We start from the raw sequence: 18,389 nt of genomic DNA, 5'->3' as shown, positions 1-18,389 counted from the left end.
TTTATGTTTGAAAAGTTTATAAAAAAAGCAAAATGAGTAAGCACGCAGAAGAGCGAGTATCACAGATATGATACAGCTATTATGCTGTTTATATACCATAGTCGCTACAACGTTTACAAATGACAGGTTCGAAATCATTCGTTTTCTTTACACTCATGATCGCGTTGAAAGTTAATTATACACATTTTAATTCGCAATTTATTTACTGAATCACGACAAATGTCAAATACAATACAGAAAATGCATAGTTGTTTCATTGATCTATAAACATATAATGGATTGAATATAACTGATTTAAAATTAACGTTTTCAAACTATTATTAAATCTTTTCCCAGAATATGCTGTCCTATTTATAGCTGAGCTTCCTATACCTTTATCAATGATAATCAGCGAGGTATGCCGATTAGAAAAATCGAGCTATCTCAATCGGACTGGCTCAGTCTTTTACATAGGTTGCCATTGTGAATAATTTTTTCATGATATGATAACTTAGACAATGCTTAGCAGCATCGTCAAAAATGACTAAAACAGTTGTTAATTATGAAAATTCTGTGTTATGAAAAATTAAACAAGTTTCATGATCCTAGGAATAAGCGTTCTTCAGTTATCATCCGGAAACCATTTTACTATTTCGGGTCATTGTGACCTTGACCTTTGACCTAGTGACCTGAAAATCAATAGGGGTCATCTGCGAGTCATGATCAATCTACCTATCAAGTTTCATGATCCTAGGCCTAAGCGTTCTTGAGTTATCATCCGGAAACCATTTTACTATTTCGGGTCACTGTGACCTTGACCTTTGACCTAAAAATCAATAGGGGTCATCTGCGAGTCATGATCAATCTACCTATCAAGTTTCATGATCCAAGGCCTAAGCGTTCTTGAGTTATCATCCGGAAACCATTTTACTATTTCGGGTCACTGTGACCTTTACCTTTGACCTAATGACCTGAAAATCAATAGGGGTCATCTGCGAGTCATGATCAATCTACTTATCAAGTTTCGTGATCCTAGGCCTAAGCGTTCTTGAGTTATCATTCGGAAACCATTATACTATTTCGGGTCACCGTGACCTTGACCTTTGACCTAGTGACCTCAAAATCAATAGGGGTCATCTGCGAGTCATGATCAATGTACCTATGAAGTTTCATGATCCTAGGCCCAAGGGTTCTTGAGTTATCGTCTGACAACCACCTGGTGGACGGACCGACAGACCGACCAACCGACATGAGCAAAGCAATATACCCCCTCTTCTTCGAAGGGGGGCATAACTATACTTAATCCAATATCAATTTGGTCCACATGTAAATTATTTTGGGAAGGAAACGTCTTGGGAGGAAACGGTTTTGGATGGAAACGTCCACAGTGAGCAAATGGCTTGGTATGGAAACGTCTGGTAACCCCCTATGATAGGCGTTATCAGATTAAAAACAAGTAATAGGGTAGATGTACTTGTTTGAAAACTCAATTTTTCGAATCGAGACATCGGCGGCCATTTTTTCTCAAATCTGACCAGGTGATTCCCCGAATTGATGCATTGGAGCCCTTGAAAATGGTATAATAACAAATGTATTGTTTCTTTTTAATAAACAATCAAGGTAACAAAGTAAATGTCTCTACATAAACTGACAGAACTGATATTTTAAAGCATGTTAAGTATTTATTACAACTATTTTATACTCATGTTGTTCTTAGTCGGTCAGATTTAGCAGGGCATAAATCCGCATCGTTTTGAAAGGTATTTGAACGGCATTTTCAAAAGTAGCTAACCGATCGGATACATTTACAAATGTGGACTATTATTGCCGCACAATCTCAAACTCATTTATAGTAATAAGAGAAGTTTGTTGTCGATACAGTGTTGCAGTTATTTAAATAGTCAGAATTTCTGATATCAAGGTGCCTGTACCACGTGACTTTTTCGGCTATGTGTGGGACAATTGGATGTCAACAAACCATCGCTTCAGGTAACGTTTTTGATAATTTCTTAATTAATTCAAAACCATTTTCAAAATAAAACATGCATGCCCCCCATATGGGCTGTCCGTTGTAGTGGCAGCCATTGTGTGAATACGATTTTTGTCACTGTGACCTTGACCTTTGACCTAGTGACCTGAAAATCAATAGGGGTCATCTGCAGGTCACGATCAATGTACCTATGAAGTGTCATGATCCTAGGCAAAAGCGTTCTTGAGTTATCATCCGAAAATCATTTTACTATTTCGGGTCACCATGACCTTGACCTTTGACCTTGTGACCTCAAAATCAATAGGGGTAATCTGCAAGTCATGATCAATCTACCTATGAAGTTTCATGATCCTAGGCGTATGCGTTCTTGGGTCATCATCCGAAAACCATTTTACTATTTCGGGTCACCGTGACCTTGACCTTTGACCTAGTGACCTCAAAATCAATAGGGGTCATCTGCGAGTCATGATCAATCTACCCATGAAGTTTCATGATCCTAGGCGTATGCGTTCTTGAGTTATCATCCGGAAACCATTTTACTATTTCGGGTCACCGTGACCTTGACCTTTGACCTAGTGACCTCAAAATCAATAGGGGTTATCTGCAAGTCATGATCAATCTACCCATGAAGTTTCATGATCCTAGGCGTATGCCTTCTTGAGTTATCATTCAAAAACCATTTTACTATTTCTGTTCACCGTGACCTTGACCTTTGACCTACTGACCTCAAAATCAATAGGGGTCATCTGCGAGTCATGATCAATGTACCTATGAAGTTTCATGATCCTAGGCCCAAGCGTTCTTGAGTTATCGTCTGACAACCACCTGGTGGACGGACCGACCGACAGACCGACTGACAGACCGACATGAGCAAAGCAATATACCCCCTCTTCTTCGAAGGGGGGAATAATAAAACAGTTAATGGTACATGATACTGAAATAATAAAACCAAACTTTACTACACAGGACACAAATGTTCTGACCAAATTTCATGAAGACTGGGCAACTGAATCAAATAAAACTAGAGTGTTTTTGCTATAGCCGTATAAGGAAAAATGCCCCGCCCCATTTGAAGCCATGTTTTTCAAGCAAACATAATTATTTTCGAACTCATCCAAGATATGATTGAGACCAATCTTCTGACCAAATTTCATGAAGATTGGACAATAAATGTGGCCTCTAGAGTGTTACCGTAGGTTTCCACGTATTGCGCGCTACCGTGTATAGCGCGCAGGCTGTTTTTTAAATGCAAAAATGGAGAAAAAAATATTAAAAGACAATAAAACCACCAAATCGAACCGAAAATGGCTGCCATTTTACTATTGCACAATCCAATAATCCGGGGCATTGGAAAGCTTAATTAAGCATTCAAAATAGGAAGCGTCATTATGATTAGGAGCATGGGTTGCATAGCACTATACTTTTCTGACAATTTTGTAATTTTCTAGCAAAAGATTAACAGTCCACGTGCATTTCGTGAAAAACGTGAGAAAAAAAGAATTAGTGTACATCGTGTGATTTTTCCTTGGGGAAAGCATGGGCATTACTGGTAAATTTGAATGTCGCATAGAAGACAGGGATACAGTTGTTGAGGTACACCACTATTTAACGTTTAATATTTATACACACAAAATGCAATTGCATATCTTCACGTTCTCAAGTGTCAATTAGTGTCTGAAATGTCAATTAGCGTCTTAACAAGTAGTGACACATATTACTCAATAACATCTGCCAATTACAAAGTGCAAAATGAATCCCTTTCACACCTACCGTTACCCGCAAAAAAGACCTCGTTCTCACCTACCCTTGCCTGCTCTCCGGAATGTCGACAACAATCCCCATCGGAATTCATCAATAAACAAGTGTAAAAACACAAACAAAGAAATGTCCGCAAGTTTATTCAAACAAATTTATTTTTTACCAAAAGTTCTTCTACCGCATTCATATCTACCAAAAGCAACTTCTTGTTGTTTCGACAATGGCCCCTCAGTCTGTACGATTATAGGGTGGTAGTTTTCTGGATAAAAACATGGCCGCTATTTTGATTATTTACGGCCACAACATATTTTTTACCAATTTAGCAGCCAGGATAGCGTTATATCAATGTATAGCGCGCACCAGCTTTTTAATTTAAATTTTGGAGGTACAACACTGCGCGCTATACGTGGAAACCTACGGTAACAAGGTTTTACAGAAGCCATATATAGCCATATAAGGAAAAATTCCCCGCCCCTGGTGGCCATGTTTTTAAAGCAACAAAATAAAAATTTCGAACTCATCCAAGATATCATTGGGACAAATCTTCAGACCAAGTTTCATGATGATCGGAAAATAAATGTGACCTCTAGAGTGTTAAAAAGGTCATACATTTCAATATAATTAAAATATCACTTAAGAACATGTGTCGAAAAATGCGAAATAAGCGAGATATTTAATTCTGAAATCGAAAATGTCTGTACAGTAGAATTCGCCAGAATGTATATCATGCATGTACAATGTGAATCTTAATTTAGTTTAATGGTTGTTTTAAAATTCCTGCAGCGATGTCTATTCATTCGACACACGAACACTTACTCCGATCCTAATAAAAAGACAATTCTTCGGTTATTGTAGGAAAATATGTACGAAATATCTTCGTCACCATCAGCTCAGGGCGCTTATTTGTCTTTGCTGCAATTTATGAAATTCGTCTTCAATATCTTGCCTATTTTGTGTTATTGTAACATGTATTTATCAATATATTACAATTTAACACATATAAAAATCGTTAAGTCTCGCTTTAATTGTTTGACAAAAGAATGCCATATTGTACAGAATCATCAAACAATAAAAAACATATTCAAAAGTTTGCTATCTTCCAGAATGTAAAACTATCATTTATAGTTAATTCCACTTAATCTTCTTGTGTTTAAAACAAATATTTTAAAAAGGGAGACAACTCTGTCAATTCAACATAATTTTTCATTTGCAGTTACTTCCCTAGACATGATAAACTATTTAGTGTTCAAAAGCTGTTATTACTATATAAATATAAGAAAATGACCCCCCTGGCAGCCATGCTTTTTTACAGATCCGAACCATTGTCAAACTCAACTGTCATATCCAAAAAAACACATGTTCTGACCAAATTTCATGAACATTTGACCAAAAATGTGACTTCTAGAGTGTTCCCATGTTTTCACTATATACATATAGAGAAAACTGCCCCGCCCCCTGGCGGCCATGTTTTTTCACCGATCTGGACCATTTTCGAACTCAACCAAGAAATTAATAAAACCAATGTTTTGACCAACTTTCATGATGATCGGGCAAAAATTGTGACTTCTAGAGTGTTTACAAGGTTTCTCTATAGCCAAATAAGGAAAACTGCCCTGCCCACTGGCAGCCATGTTTTTCAACACACAGGAACCACTTTTGAACTCAATCAAGATATCATTAAGACAAACATTTTGACAAATTTACATGGAGATTGAACATAAAATGTGACTTCTACAGAGTTTACAAGGTTTTTCTTTTTTTTTACCTAGTGACCTAGTTTTTAACCCGGCACAACCCAGTTTCGAACTCGGCCAAGATTTTATTGGGGCAAAGCTTTTGACCAAGTTTCATGAAGATGGGACAAGAAATGTGGCCTCTAGAGTGTTTGCCAGCAAATGTTTACAAACCGACGGACGGACGGAAGGACATACTACGGACAAAGACCGGTCAGAAAAGCTCACCTGAGCAATCATGTGAACTAAACAAAAAAATACACAATATTTTACCGAGCGGAACTGTCTTTTTTATTAAGATCGGATTTAGTGGTCATGTGTCGTATAAATAGATATCGTTGCAGGAAATTAAAATGATCCGTTGTCAAACGAAAGTACGGTTGACATTAAATGCATCATTTTTCTCTTTACGCGATATTGTGTTAGTTTGTTGATGCTGCATTAACATTTCTTAAAATTGACAAGAAAAAATGGCGATTATTTTATCCAACGACATAAACAAAAGTTTGCCTCTACAAGTTTTCCAGAGAGTGCAAAACGCGTGCAAATCGGGCCATCAAGCAGGAAAAATCGGTATCGAGATTATTGTGTACACACTTGACCCCGTGTATTGTCAAACACCTGTCAATTCACTTGTGCGACATCGTGGTCTAGAGCGTTTTTCTCGATGTACGACATGTCAAATGATTCTGGAACGAGGGTAAACAATAGAAAATAATGACGATTGTTAAAAATCCAGTTACAATGTATACAAATGTACATACAAATGTAACAAAACATTCTCGAACTTTGCAAAAATTATACGGTCTGCAATATCGAAATATACACGTTCATTCACATTTACCTGTTTTTCACCGCGAAACCTTCGAGGCGGAAGATGGAAACACCTTCTGATCGCGGTGATTTTCCACGCTCATGAAAAATTGTCCACGGTGGGAGTGAGGTGGAAGGCACAAATCGCGATAGACGTAGTGTAATGTAAAGGTTTTAGCAAAACGCGGACGACATGATGAGCTGGCTATGACAATACCCGAAAACAGACGAGCTTAAAATCAGGTTAATATCTCAAAGTGTAAGGGAGAAACTGTGAAAAGATGTGATGAACAAAAAGTCAGACTTGAATGCCACCATACCAGAGGCATAAACATAAGTTATCTCTGTCATAGTACAGAATACCAGTATGCCTACAAGAATTTAAGTTCATTACTTGAATTGCTTCAATGCGTCCAACATCCTGTTTACAAAGCCATCAACCTCTTTGCGAGCCAGGTCCTTGTGGTATTGCATTAGAGCACGAAGCGTGCTCATTCTACGCACCACGCTATTCAGGCGTATACATTCCTTCCTGCCGTGTTTCATACGCAAGAACAATTCGTCTTGTACATCCATGCCTCCTGCAAAAAAAAGTATAAACTAAATCTGTTCACAATATACAAGTTCACATAAAGTCCATCTATTATGGCATGGTTAGAATATTAGATATTGATCTCAAAATGATGGAGTCCCAGCCGAGGCAAAGATAATTTAAAACATTTATTTAAAATCATTGTAAAACAAGTCAAACAAGAAACTGTCGGAGACGGGTGATGCTCCCCAAAGGTTTTTTTTGTCACAATATTGCACTATATATTCAGATAAAAGGAAATGTCTTGAGGGCACAGTAGTTGGGGGGACAATAATTTTTTTATAGAAAATTTCAAAGGGCCATAACTCTGTGAAAAATCATTCAACCAGAACCCGCTGATAATATGCACATCTCCTCTTGGTAGTGAAGCTTCCCATAAAGTTTCATTGAATTCCGGTCATTAGTTGCTGAGAAATAGCCCGGACAAGAATTGCACTATATGTACAGTTAATGGAAAATTTCAAAGGGCCATAACTCTGTGAAAAATCATCCGACCAGAACCTGCTGATAATATGCACATCTCATCTTAATAGTGAAGCTTCCCTTAAGTTTCATTGAATTCCGGTCATTAGTTGCTGAGAAATAGCCCGGACAAGAATTGCACTATATGTACAGCTAATGGAAAATTTCAAAGGGCCATAACTCTGTGAAAAATCATTCAACCAGAACCCGCTATATAAAATAATATGCACATCTCCTCTTGATAGTGAAGCTTCCCATAAAGTTTCATTGAATTCCGGTCATTAGTTGCTGAGAAATAGCCCGGACAAGAATTGCACTATATGTACAGTTAATGGAAAATTACAAAGGGCCATAACTCTGTGAAAAATCATCCGACCAGAACCTGCTGATAATATGCACATCTCCTTTTGGTAGTGAAGCTTCCCATAAAGTTTCATTGAATTCCGGTCAGTAGTTGCTGAGAAATAGCCCGGACAAGAATTGCACTATATGTACAGTTAATGGAAAATTTCAAAGGGCCATAATTCTGTGAAAAATCATCCGCCCAGAACCCGCTGATAATATGCACATCTCCTCTTTGTAGTGAAGCTTCCCATAAAGTTTCATTGAATTCAGGTCATTAGTTGCTGAGAAATAGCCCGGACAAGAATTGCACTATATGTACAGTTAATGGAAAATTTCAAAGGGCAATGCTCCACCCAAAATAAATTTTGGGGGAGCATAATAATCAGTTATTTTGTTAGACACAATTTGAAACAGACATTCAGAACAAATATTATTCTGAAACTTTTAGCTTATGTTCCTTGAATAAGGATTCGAACAGTTGATGTCCATCAAGCAGTGGCTGATACACACAGTCCTCACCTAAGCAACCAGAGTTCAATTGAAAGTTTGGTTGGTAGTCACCAAACACCAGGGATGGAAACAAGTGGTTGCCCCTGAACCTGGGGATAGTAGATTGATCATAATCATCACATGGTAAACCCAGGAATGCGAATTGTGCATGCGTATATATTGCATGTTAATTGTATATATTTTATACATAAAATGATCAATCCACTTGCATTATTTATAGTTAACTGGAAGTTACCTGGTAGACATACTCAGTAAAATTTTATTACCGAATATACTGAAAATATGAAAACTTAACACAATTTTGCAATTAATGTAATATACCAGTCGTGATATTTTAATCAATATAGACTAATAATTGTAAAAAAATACGTTATTATAGAACTTTTCTTTTTTCTTCAATCTGGTTGACTGTTCCTTTAAATTAGCGTGTATAAAAAGATAAATGAGTTTTTTTTAATCAAGGAAGAATACATTTCCAATGTCAATAAGTATTTTTTTAAATCCCCGAATGAGAACCTGCAATTCTAATTGAAGATTTAAAAAAAAAAAAATCTAAATTGCATCATTTACTTCATATTCTTGGTAAGCTGTATAAATTTAACCTTACCAAATATATTGCTAGAGACGCATCTATTCTCAATTATATAGTTATTGTAAGCGTAAACAAGAGATCTGTTTGTCAGAAACACAATGTCCTATACTGCGGCGCTTTGACGCCATATATTTGACCTTTGACCTTGAAAGATGACCTTGACCTTGACTTTTCACCACTCAAAATGTGCAGCTCAATGAGATACACGCGCATGCCAAATATCACGTTGCTATCTTCAATATTGCAAAAGTTATGACCAAGGTTCAAGTTTTGGGACAGAATGACAGACACAGTCATACAATGTCAGACAGACAGGCCAAAAACAATATACCCCCGATCATTCGATCCGGGGGCATAAAAACACAGTTTAATTTCACTTTTTTCCCCAATCCAATGCGCCCTGGACATGTACATTCTAAACGTGCAGAAAAAATACATGGCTGTCCAGAAATATAATATAATAAAACAAGAGATGTGTTTGTCAATAACACAATGCCCCCTACTGCGCCGCTTTGATTTATTATAATTTTTTTTATCATTTGGCAGGTACAGATAATTATCTCCCTTTTAAGCTTCTTACTTCCCTTGGATTTGATTTTTTACCTTTGACCTTGATGGATGACCTTGACCTTTCACCACTCAAAATGTGCAGCTCCATGAGATACACATGCATGCCAAATATCAAGTTGCTATCTGAAGCGACATAAAAGTTATGAGCATTTTCCGAAACCGACACACAAAGTGTGACGGAAAGACAGACAGACGGACAGTCTGATCACTATATGCCCTCCTTCGGGGGCATAATTAAATAGTAGGGTGAGGTATAACTAGCACTTTTTCTGTCTATCTACATTGTATATGAGCCAGCTTTTATAACAACGCTTTAGAGGGTGTGCTTTGGAAACAGGGGTTCCGGGTTTTATTCCCCAATGTTGTCTGGATTTTTCTAGCTGATTTACATTGTCAGCCAAAGTAAATAACCTACATATGGTTCTTTGCCTGTACAATGTCCCACAGATGATATGAAAGAAGGATATTGTGGAGGAATTTTAAACAAGAGGGCCATGATGGCCCTGGATCTCTCACCTGAGTAATATTAACGTTAAGCAAGGGTTGTTAAAGTTGTTTTGTGAACAGAAAGGTTTGTTGTTTTGGCAGCTATATATGCTTTATAAGTAGTTTTTGTTTGTTTGTTTGTGCAGTGCTCCAGCTAGGATTTGAAAAGGGCAGGGGGGCTTTTTTGTCAAAAGGGCACTTTCAACGCGCAGTATTTTGTCAAAAGGCCACTTTCAATCCGCATTTTTTTGTCAAAAAGGCACTTTCGAGGGCGCGGGTGTATCTTGAATGCTCTCTGCTGCATATTAATTGTTATGTTATTAATAATTTTTAGAATAGATTATTCCCTCTATTATTAAATTATGCAAATAAAATGGGTAGAATGAGGAATATAAGTAATTACAATGTAATTATTCATCATATGTAAAAAAAGAAAACTGCATTCACTCAATAAATAAGATTCATGCATTACTGAAAATTGTGCATTATGTTGTTAATCGAACGAATTTGCAACACTAATTCAGCGCTAATGTTAGTGGATGTCCAGGCATTAATTACGCACAAAAATAAATTATGAATAATCGGGTAAAAGATAGTGTTGGAACACGTTCATTTCCAACAATACACACATTTGGTAGTTTTTTTTTAAAGTACCCGGTACTGAAATAAAAGTGGGACTTCCAACTTAATGTCTGGGACGTCCAAAATTTAAGGCTTGGAAGTCAGGACTTCCAACCTTTGAAAGCTAACAAAAAGACCTGCAAGTTACAACTTGTTTTTACAAGACGTACGAGAGTTTGCCGGTATTTGGAGAGCTGCCTATCTCTGTTATCTACGTCTCTGAGCTAGCTTATAATGCAACCCGGTAGTGTCTGCTTTGGAACAGGGTGGGCCCGGGTTCTATCCAAATCACAGGTATTGGGCGCGTGGCCAAGTCACATTAACACTATCAATATGTCATAAAATAACTTTTCATAAAAAAAAAACATAATAAAAATTCTGATAGAACATATATATACATCTACATCTACATTGTACATCGCTGCAATCACGCATGATTATTATGCGACGGGTGGTGAAAGAATAAGAATAAAGAATGAGGGACAGTAAAGTAAGAAGAGCTTGATAGTTAAAAGACAGGAGGAAAGTAAAGCAGAACACCAGCTACGTTTCGCCCTTCTCCCTCATGCCTCTCCGGCTACGGTGGCCCCTGAGAGGATTGAGCCTCAACCGGCACAGCCACAAGGGGTCATTAGGAGTTACTTTGTAGCTGGAGCTGACAACTTATTCAGAATCTGGTTGTTTGCTAGCCCACGCTTGAAGGATACCAAGTCGGGGGATTCAGCAATGGAGGCTGGTAGGTTGTTCCAGGTGGCAATGATGCTTGGAAAAAAGCTGTGGCGATAGTATGAAGTGGATGTCGATAATGGCAGGAACTTAATGGAGTGGTTTGCTCGTGTCCGGCTTGAGCCAGGGGAAAGGTATTTCGAGACTGGTATGTCCACGAGGTCGTTGGTTATCTTGTAGACCATTGTCAGCTTGGCTTTGGTTCTTCTGGACTCTAGAGTTTCCCACTGTAGGTGTTCGAGCATTGATGTGACGCTACTAGTATTGTGATATCTGTTCGTCACATAGCGGGCTGCTCGTCTTTGGACCATCTCCAGGTCGTGGATCTGCTCCTTATGGTATGGGCTCCACACAGTGCCGCAGTACTCTAGGTTGGGGCGAACGAGGGAAAAGTATGCTGCACTTTTTACCTCTTCGTTGCCTATCCGTAAGTTCCTGCGTAGGAAGCCAAGGGAACTGTTGCCTTTCTTGATCACTTGTTGGATATGTGGCTTCCAGGACATGTCCTTTGTTAGCTCCACCCCAAGGTATTTGGATGCGTCTTCACATGCAAGCGTGTGGCCTTTGAGGGTGTAACTGTACAGGAGTGGTGATCGCTTTCTGCACACTCACAAAATGCAGCACTTCTCTGGGTTAAAGGACATACCCCAGAGCTTCTCCCAGTCCCATAGGCGACGGAGGTCTTCCTGAAGCACTTCACTGTCCTGCTCCGAGGATATTTCTCTGTATACTACACAGTCATCTGCGAAAAGCCTGGTCTTGGAGGAGACTGTAAGGGGTAGGTCGTTAATGTAAACAAGGAAGAGGATCGGTCCCAGAACGCTTCCCTGGGGCACTCCGCTGACTACTGGGGCGGGATCTAAGAGTGCTCCGTCGACAGCAACTCGCTGTGTTCTGTCTGTAAGGAAGGCTCGGATCCATTCCAAGGTCTGGCCGCGTATGCCGTAGTGGTGCAGCTTGGTCAGCAGACGCTGGTGTGGAACTTTGTCGAACGCTTTGCTGAAGTCCAGAATGGCAAGGTCATGTTGTTTCCCTTTGTCTAGTGACTTCAGGAGTTCGTCCGACAGAGTTAGGAGTAGCGTTTCACAGCTCCGCCTCCTTCTGAATCCATGCTAACCGTCAGTAAGGATATTGTTCCTGTCCAGGTGTCCCATGACATTGCTGACAATGATATGCTCCAGCATTTTACAGCATATGCAGGTGAGTGATACTGGGCGATAGTTGCTTGCTTTGTACCTGTCTCCCTTTTTGAATATCGCAGACACTGTAGCAGTCTTCCATATATCTGGGATGGATCCAGCTGACCGGCACTTTTGGTATATAAGGGAGAGGTATGGGGCGCACTCATTTGCCAGTTCTTTTAGTACCCTTGCTGGAAGAATATCTGGACCCGATGCCTTTTGGGGGTTAAGCTTCATCAGCAGCTTCATCACTCCTTGGGTCGTAACCTCGATATGTGGCATGGTTGGTGCCGGTTCCCCATCTGGTGTTGGGTTGGCATTACAGTCCTCGTCGTTGGTGAACACTGACTGATATTGTCGGTTCAGTATGTTGGCCTTGTCTAGTGGGTCGCTGTATAGCCTGCCATTTTCTTTCAAGGGTGCCACTCCAGAGTTGTCCTTCCTAGTTGACTTTATGAAGTTCCAAAACCTCTTCTGCTTGTTGGCTTTCTGGTCTTCTTCTTGGTCGCCTACTTCTATGAGGTTCTCGATGTATTTCCAATAAGCCTGCCTCTCTAGTCGCTGAGAGGTAGCTTTGGCCTGGAGATAGCTATGTCGATCTTTTGACTTTCCTGTCGCTTTTTGTGGGGCGAAGAGTTTATTTCTCTTCCTGTGGAGGACCTTGACCGCCTTTGTGATCCAAGGTTTGTGTACCTTATTTCCAGACAGCATTTTTGATGGAATGTGTTGGTTCATAAGCCTTTTTAGGAGCTCTTCAAGGATAGACCACGAGTCATTAACTGTCATATCCTTGGTGTTTTCCATAAACTGTGAAGTCTGTGCGGACAACTCATCGCGCATCGACTGATAGTCGGCTTTCCTGTATTGGTATACTTTTCTTGGCGGTTTCTTCACTTTCCTTGGGCGTAAGCTAGAGTCCACAAATATGGCTTCGTGGTCGCCTATTCCAGGGATGGTCTCACATTTATTGATGAGAGTAATGTTGTTTGTGAAGAAAACGTCAAGAATGTTACTGGTGTACTCCGTGATACGCGTGGGCGACTGGACAACTTGGTCAAGTGATGCGTCCTTGGCTATTGACAGGAGCTGTTTACATTGGGTGTTGTTTGTGGCCTGTGGTTTAGGGCATTCATTTTCCCAGTCAATATCAGGCAGGTTGAAGTCACCTCCCAGCCATAGGTGGGCGTTTCTTGGGATTCTGGTAAGGATGGTGTTGAGTTCCTCTAGATATTCCGGATCAGTGGATGAGGGTGGTTTATAGCACGCGCCAATGTAGAGGTCTTGTGCTCCTTGAATTTGGACCTTGGTCCACACCGCCTCTAGGTTGTTGTCTGATTTCAACTCTTCTGGTTCGTCACTCCTGTGTTTGTCTGATACAAGGATGAAGACTCCTCCTCCAGTGGATTTCCTATCTCGGTCTTTCCGGTAAGCATTGAAGTTGGCCGGAAACACCTCAGACGATCCTATAGAGTTGTCGAGCCATGATTCCGTGCCAATGACTATATCAGCCTGTGTCGCTTCAATCATGTTCTGCAGTATCGCCTTCTTGCCTGGGCTTTTGATTGACTGGCAATTAACGACCAGAGTTCTCAGTCCATTTTCAGCCCTGGCAGCAGTGGGGTTTTCCCTTGAGCTATGCTGATGCCGGTGGGGCGACGAAGTGGCATTTGGGCGGCTGAAGCTGATTTCACTATCTGTATGTGTGATGTCGCTTAGGGCAGAGTAGCTGTTTGAGGTGTCGAACAGGGTTGTGTCGAATATCCCTGTTGAGAAGTTAGGCACGCCGCATTGAACGCATTCCCAAGTTATGTGAGTCAGGGCCTTGAATACAGAGTCCGGCATCCCCATGCACTCCTGATGGTACCACACATCGCAGGAATCGCAGCAGACACAGGGTGTTGTCCATTTGCATGCTTTACTGCATATAGCACAGGGAAATTTGGTCTGTCTTGGGCCAGGGTTTGGTTCTATTGACTCTGCTAGTAGGAGAATGCATAGGTACAATAGGACTTGTTTGTCGCGTCAGATAGGGCCTTGAGCCTTCCTCATTGTGGTCTTCATGCTAATAACAAGATGCGAAGAAAGTGACAATGTTGGGCAACTTTGACCTAAGACTGGGTAAATTGTACCACTATCCGATACATATAGTATATATTAGATACTATATCAGATTTATTTTATTTTTTAATGAAAAAAGTTGTTTTATTGATAATGTTAAAGTGACTTGGCAACGTGCCCAATACCTGTAATTCAAATAGTAAGTGGTGATTTTTCTAGCAGGGTTAGAATTAATGACAGCATAATGTTACGAATCGTGTTGGTACGAATACTTACCTGAACTGTTTGAACAAAATCCCGAAAAATATTATTACCGTCTGAAAACTTACTTATTCATTGCTCAGCGCTGCTAACAGACAAGTTCTAAATTACGTTACGTATGACAAAAAAGAATACCAAATATTGAACACATCGGTGGCATCCAGTCATAAACTACGACAAAAAATATAGGGTTGGGATGGCTCCTCTCTCAATATATTGTTCTAATTACCAGCACGCTTTATCATACATTTATGCTAAACAAGAGAAGAAAAGTTATCAAAATACTTTTCTACATTGTCTTTGCATTTTAATAAGTATAAATACCGTGAACGAAATGTTTTAAGCCTCACCCCCTTGTGGCAATTAATAGACTTTCCAGACAGCGAAATATTTCCCGCCATAAAAATAGTCTATAAAACTAAAACAAAACATCTTTTAATGAGTTATTGTTCGTTATATACTTGCTGTAATTAAGTAATTTTGTTATGTATTCTTACTTGTGTGTGTTTTAATTAATCAATAATACGTATATGTAAAGTTATATATATTTAAGTTCAATTTGGTTTCGAGAGTATATACAATATATTCGTCTGGCGCAGAATTTGAAACCTTCGTCGTCATATTTTGTACAAAAAGTACATTACCATGACCTCTGGTAAGTGTGAAAACGCCTAAATTGAAACTGTTTTAATGCAGTTACAATTATTTTTAAGATGTAGCATATATATATAGCATCAAAAATTAAATAATTTGTGACGTTTACGATGTTATCCGGTAATCTTGAGCACAACGCATGTCTAACACGCCTCAAAGGGCCTTTTGGCTTTTCAAAGATTTTGGCATGTATTGTAGTTTGTCATTAAATGCGTTATATTGATAAATGTAAACATTTGATCTTAAAAGCTCCTGTAAAAAAAAAAACAAGAATAAAAATTAAAGAACGGAAATAATAACCCTCAACTGGGCTCGAGAAGCACTGACTTCTTTAGTAAGTTTAAGTCTATCGCTTAGACCACTCGGCCATTCGTGTTCATACAATAAGTGATGTATTTTATACTTAGTATAAGCAATCCCTGTAGTATCACAAAATATAACGACAAAAACAGAACTATCCAAATTATTCAATCGTTTCGCGTTGCAATGCTTTTTAATTTCAGGTTTTTAAATCGTCAAAAGATGCGTGTGATGGATATTTTAGAGCATGGTAAATGCTCAGTATTAGGGATCTACTGTTTCCTCACAAATATCAAAACTACAACGAAAATTTGCGAATCTGAAACAATTATTTTTTAACTTTGTCAATTTAACATAACGTGAAAAGGATCGATATCACACAGCCTCTGCAACATAATGGATCAAGCTCCCCTTATGCTGCGCGTTTGTAAGTTTTGAGGGTCAAAAAGCTACATTGTGCACAAAGGCACAATCAAAGTGTCGTGAAAAAGCATCACGGTTTAACCCGTAAGAGAAATAAGCATCTTTGATTTTGAAATTATTACTTTTGCAAAAACGCTAAAATAGTATGAAGTTCACCACGTAAGAAAACGAAAGGTCCTAGTATCGAAGATATTTCAAACTTAAAATAAACATTAGTCTATACTTATGTATTTTTTTCTAAAACCCTTTTACACCACATTACAGGCACATAACAAAAAAGATTTACTTAACATGCTTAAATTTCTACGCATCAAATTCCATGTCGGTGTTTATAAGCATTTGAACAACACCAATTCGACGTTTATCATGTATAATAAGCTTATTATAGATACCGTTTTTACATATCAATAATATAAAAAGCCGTAATCATATTGGAGCAGTGCCTCTAGATCTACATGTATATCAGCTATGTTTGATGGTTACCGGTACGACGACAATCTTGGCATATATAGTTATAGTAATCAGCTAGATTTTACGGGGTAAATCGTGGTACGTATAATTCCATGCCGAAAATGTATATTGTATTTAATTAGGGGCCTCAAAACTGCTGAGATTATTTTGTTGTAGTTTTTATGTTTAAATGATTGACAACATATGATTTTCTTCTAGCGATGACGTAAATACAACATTCAAATAAAAAACTCGAGGGGCTCCACTGTAGTGTTCTCAGCTTTTATACTGTTTAAAACTGGTCTTTCTTGTTATTATAAATGAGCACTAAAAGAAGTTTATGAAATGTGTGACCACGTAAAGTTAAGACATTATTAACATACAATTAATATCCAACTATTGCATATTTCAAGTTCAGTTGATTTCAATCACCGAGATATTATAAAGTACAATGATCACCACGAATCTTATAAATAATCAATAACAATATTCCAACTGATTGTCCATAGTACATTGAAGGACAGTACGTCAGTAGCAGTATGGGTAATGTGTGCGATACACCAGTGCCTCGACTGAACTACCAGGATGTGTGTAATCAGCTGGACTATCTGAACAGGGAGCTGGAGGAGATGATGACATCCATCTTCAAGATGAGCGGTGAGTGGTACATTCACACTCCGCGAAACATGTAAAACAGTCGGATAAAAAAATAACAATGTATGAAATAACATTTTGAAGCTGTCAGCTACTTTGTCCGACGTAAACTTTGAAAGGTTCCCCTTTAACTAGCATGCTTGTTTGAAAGATACACCAACTATCTAACGTTCTTCTCAGCTTATATGACATTATGTATGACAGGCATATTGGGCGCACAGTTTGTACATCATGTTGACAATCTGTTCGTTATGTAAGGTAACAGTTACCGCAAAACAATTGATACCGTATCAGTTGCATGCACCACGAAACATGTCAGAAAAATCGGCCTAAAATTACAATGTCTGGCCGATGACTGGATATGTCTGACAGGAAACAGTTCATTGGTTATAAGCACGTGTATTTTACTGACTGACTGAAATCTGAAATGATTCCTACGTAATAAGCCAAAATATCTGATTGGTCCTTTGAATGCAGTGGCAGGTTTTTTTTAAACAAACAGATATTGATAATTTAGTGGAGTTTTTGGATTTTCAGCTTCATAAGCAATAAAAATTTGTGTCACCGTCTGATACGCATGTGATTTAATGATGTTTTTTTTTATATAGATTTCTAGCATTTCGTCTTAAGCAACAGTATATTGCACTTTCTAATAACCGTGGGCCTTTACAGTTTACATGTTGACCCAGACCGCTGCTTCGGTATTATTTTATGCGTAGGGTTTAGTAAATGAACTGCACACCGAAATGCACTGCCACAGATACGTTATATTGGATTATATTCGCTTTAAAATAATGTTTAATTTTATTTAGCATATACACGTACAAAGTTTAATCATACCACGCATACTATTCGACTTTAATTACTCATTTGAATGTTATAGAAAGGGCGCATGTGATCGAAGTAGAGATGGCCACACTGTATAACCCGGAAGTGGAACACGCTCTCCGCAATGGGCAGCTGGAGTGCGGGGCTTGCACGCAGGCTTTGGAGGAGTTAAAAACTATTAACTGATACCAGACTGCTGGACCTGAGCGCAAAAATTCCCTGCAACCATTGGACAAACCAATCGTGTATCTTATTGGCCCTCTTTTTAGTTCACTTGCGATGCTTACAGCCTTTCGTGCTTCGTCAAACGTCAGTTGTGCGTAAAGTTTTCATATGAACAACATCTCCTACTAAACTGAAAGCAGGTTGTATCGAAATATGAAAGGTATGATCATTGGGTATT

At 38.8% G+C, this 18,389-nt stretch overlaps 1 protein-coding gene across 3 annotated transcripts in view; it reads right to left on the bottom strand.

Moving 5' to 3' along the window:
- The window catches only part of LOC127841915 (uncharacterized), a 140,360-nt gene extending 125,274 nt beyond the window's left edge, over window positions 1-15,086 (bottom strand). The window contains exons 1-2 of one of the 3 annotated variants that reach the window (XM_052371044.1): window positions 15,002-15,086; window positions 6,668-6,854 (exon numbers count right to left, since the gene is read on the bottom strand). In XM_052371044.1, coding sequence (XP_052227004.1) covers window positions 6,668-6,849 — 182 coding nt within the window. In that variant the 5' untranslated portion in view covers window positions 6,850-6,854; window positions 15,002-15,086. Of the gene's footprint in view, window positions 1-6,667; window positions 6,855-14,745; window positions 14,908-15,001 lie in introns of those variants that run through there. The other 2 variants (XM_052371046.1, XM_052371043.1) reach the window with 2 other exon arrangements.
- Between the last annotated feature and the right edge of the window lie 3,303 nt (window positions 15,087-18,389).

This window comes from Dreissena polymorpha, chromosome 8 (assembly GCF_020536995.1).
Source record: "Dreissena polymorpha isolate Duluth1 chromosome 8, UMN_Dpol_1.0, whole genome shotgun sequence".
Classification (NCBI taxonomy): Eukaryota; Metazoa; Mollusca; class Bivalvia; order Myida; family Dreissenidae; genus Dreissena; species Dreissena polymorpha.
This window is presented reverse-complemented; position numbering and strand designations above follow the sequence as displayed.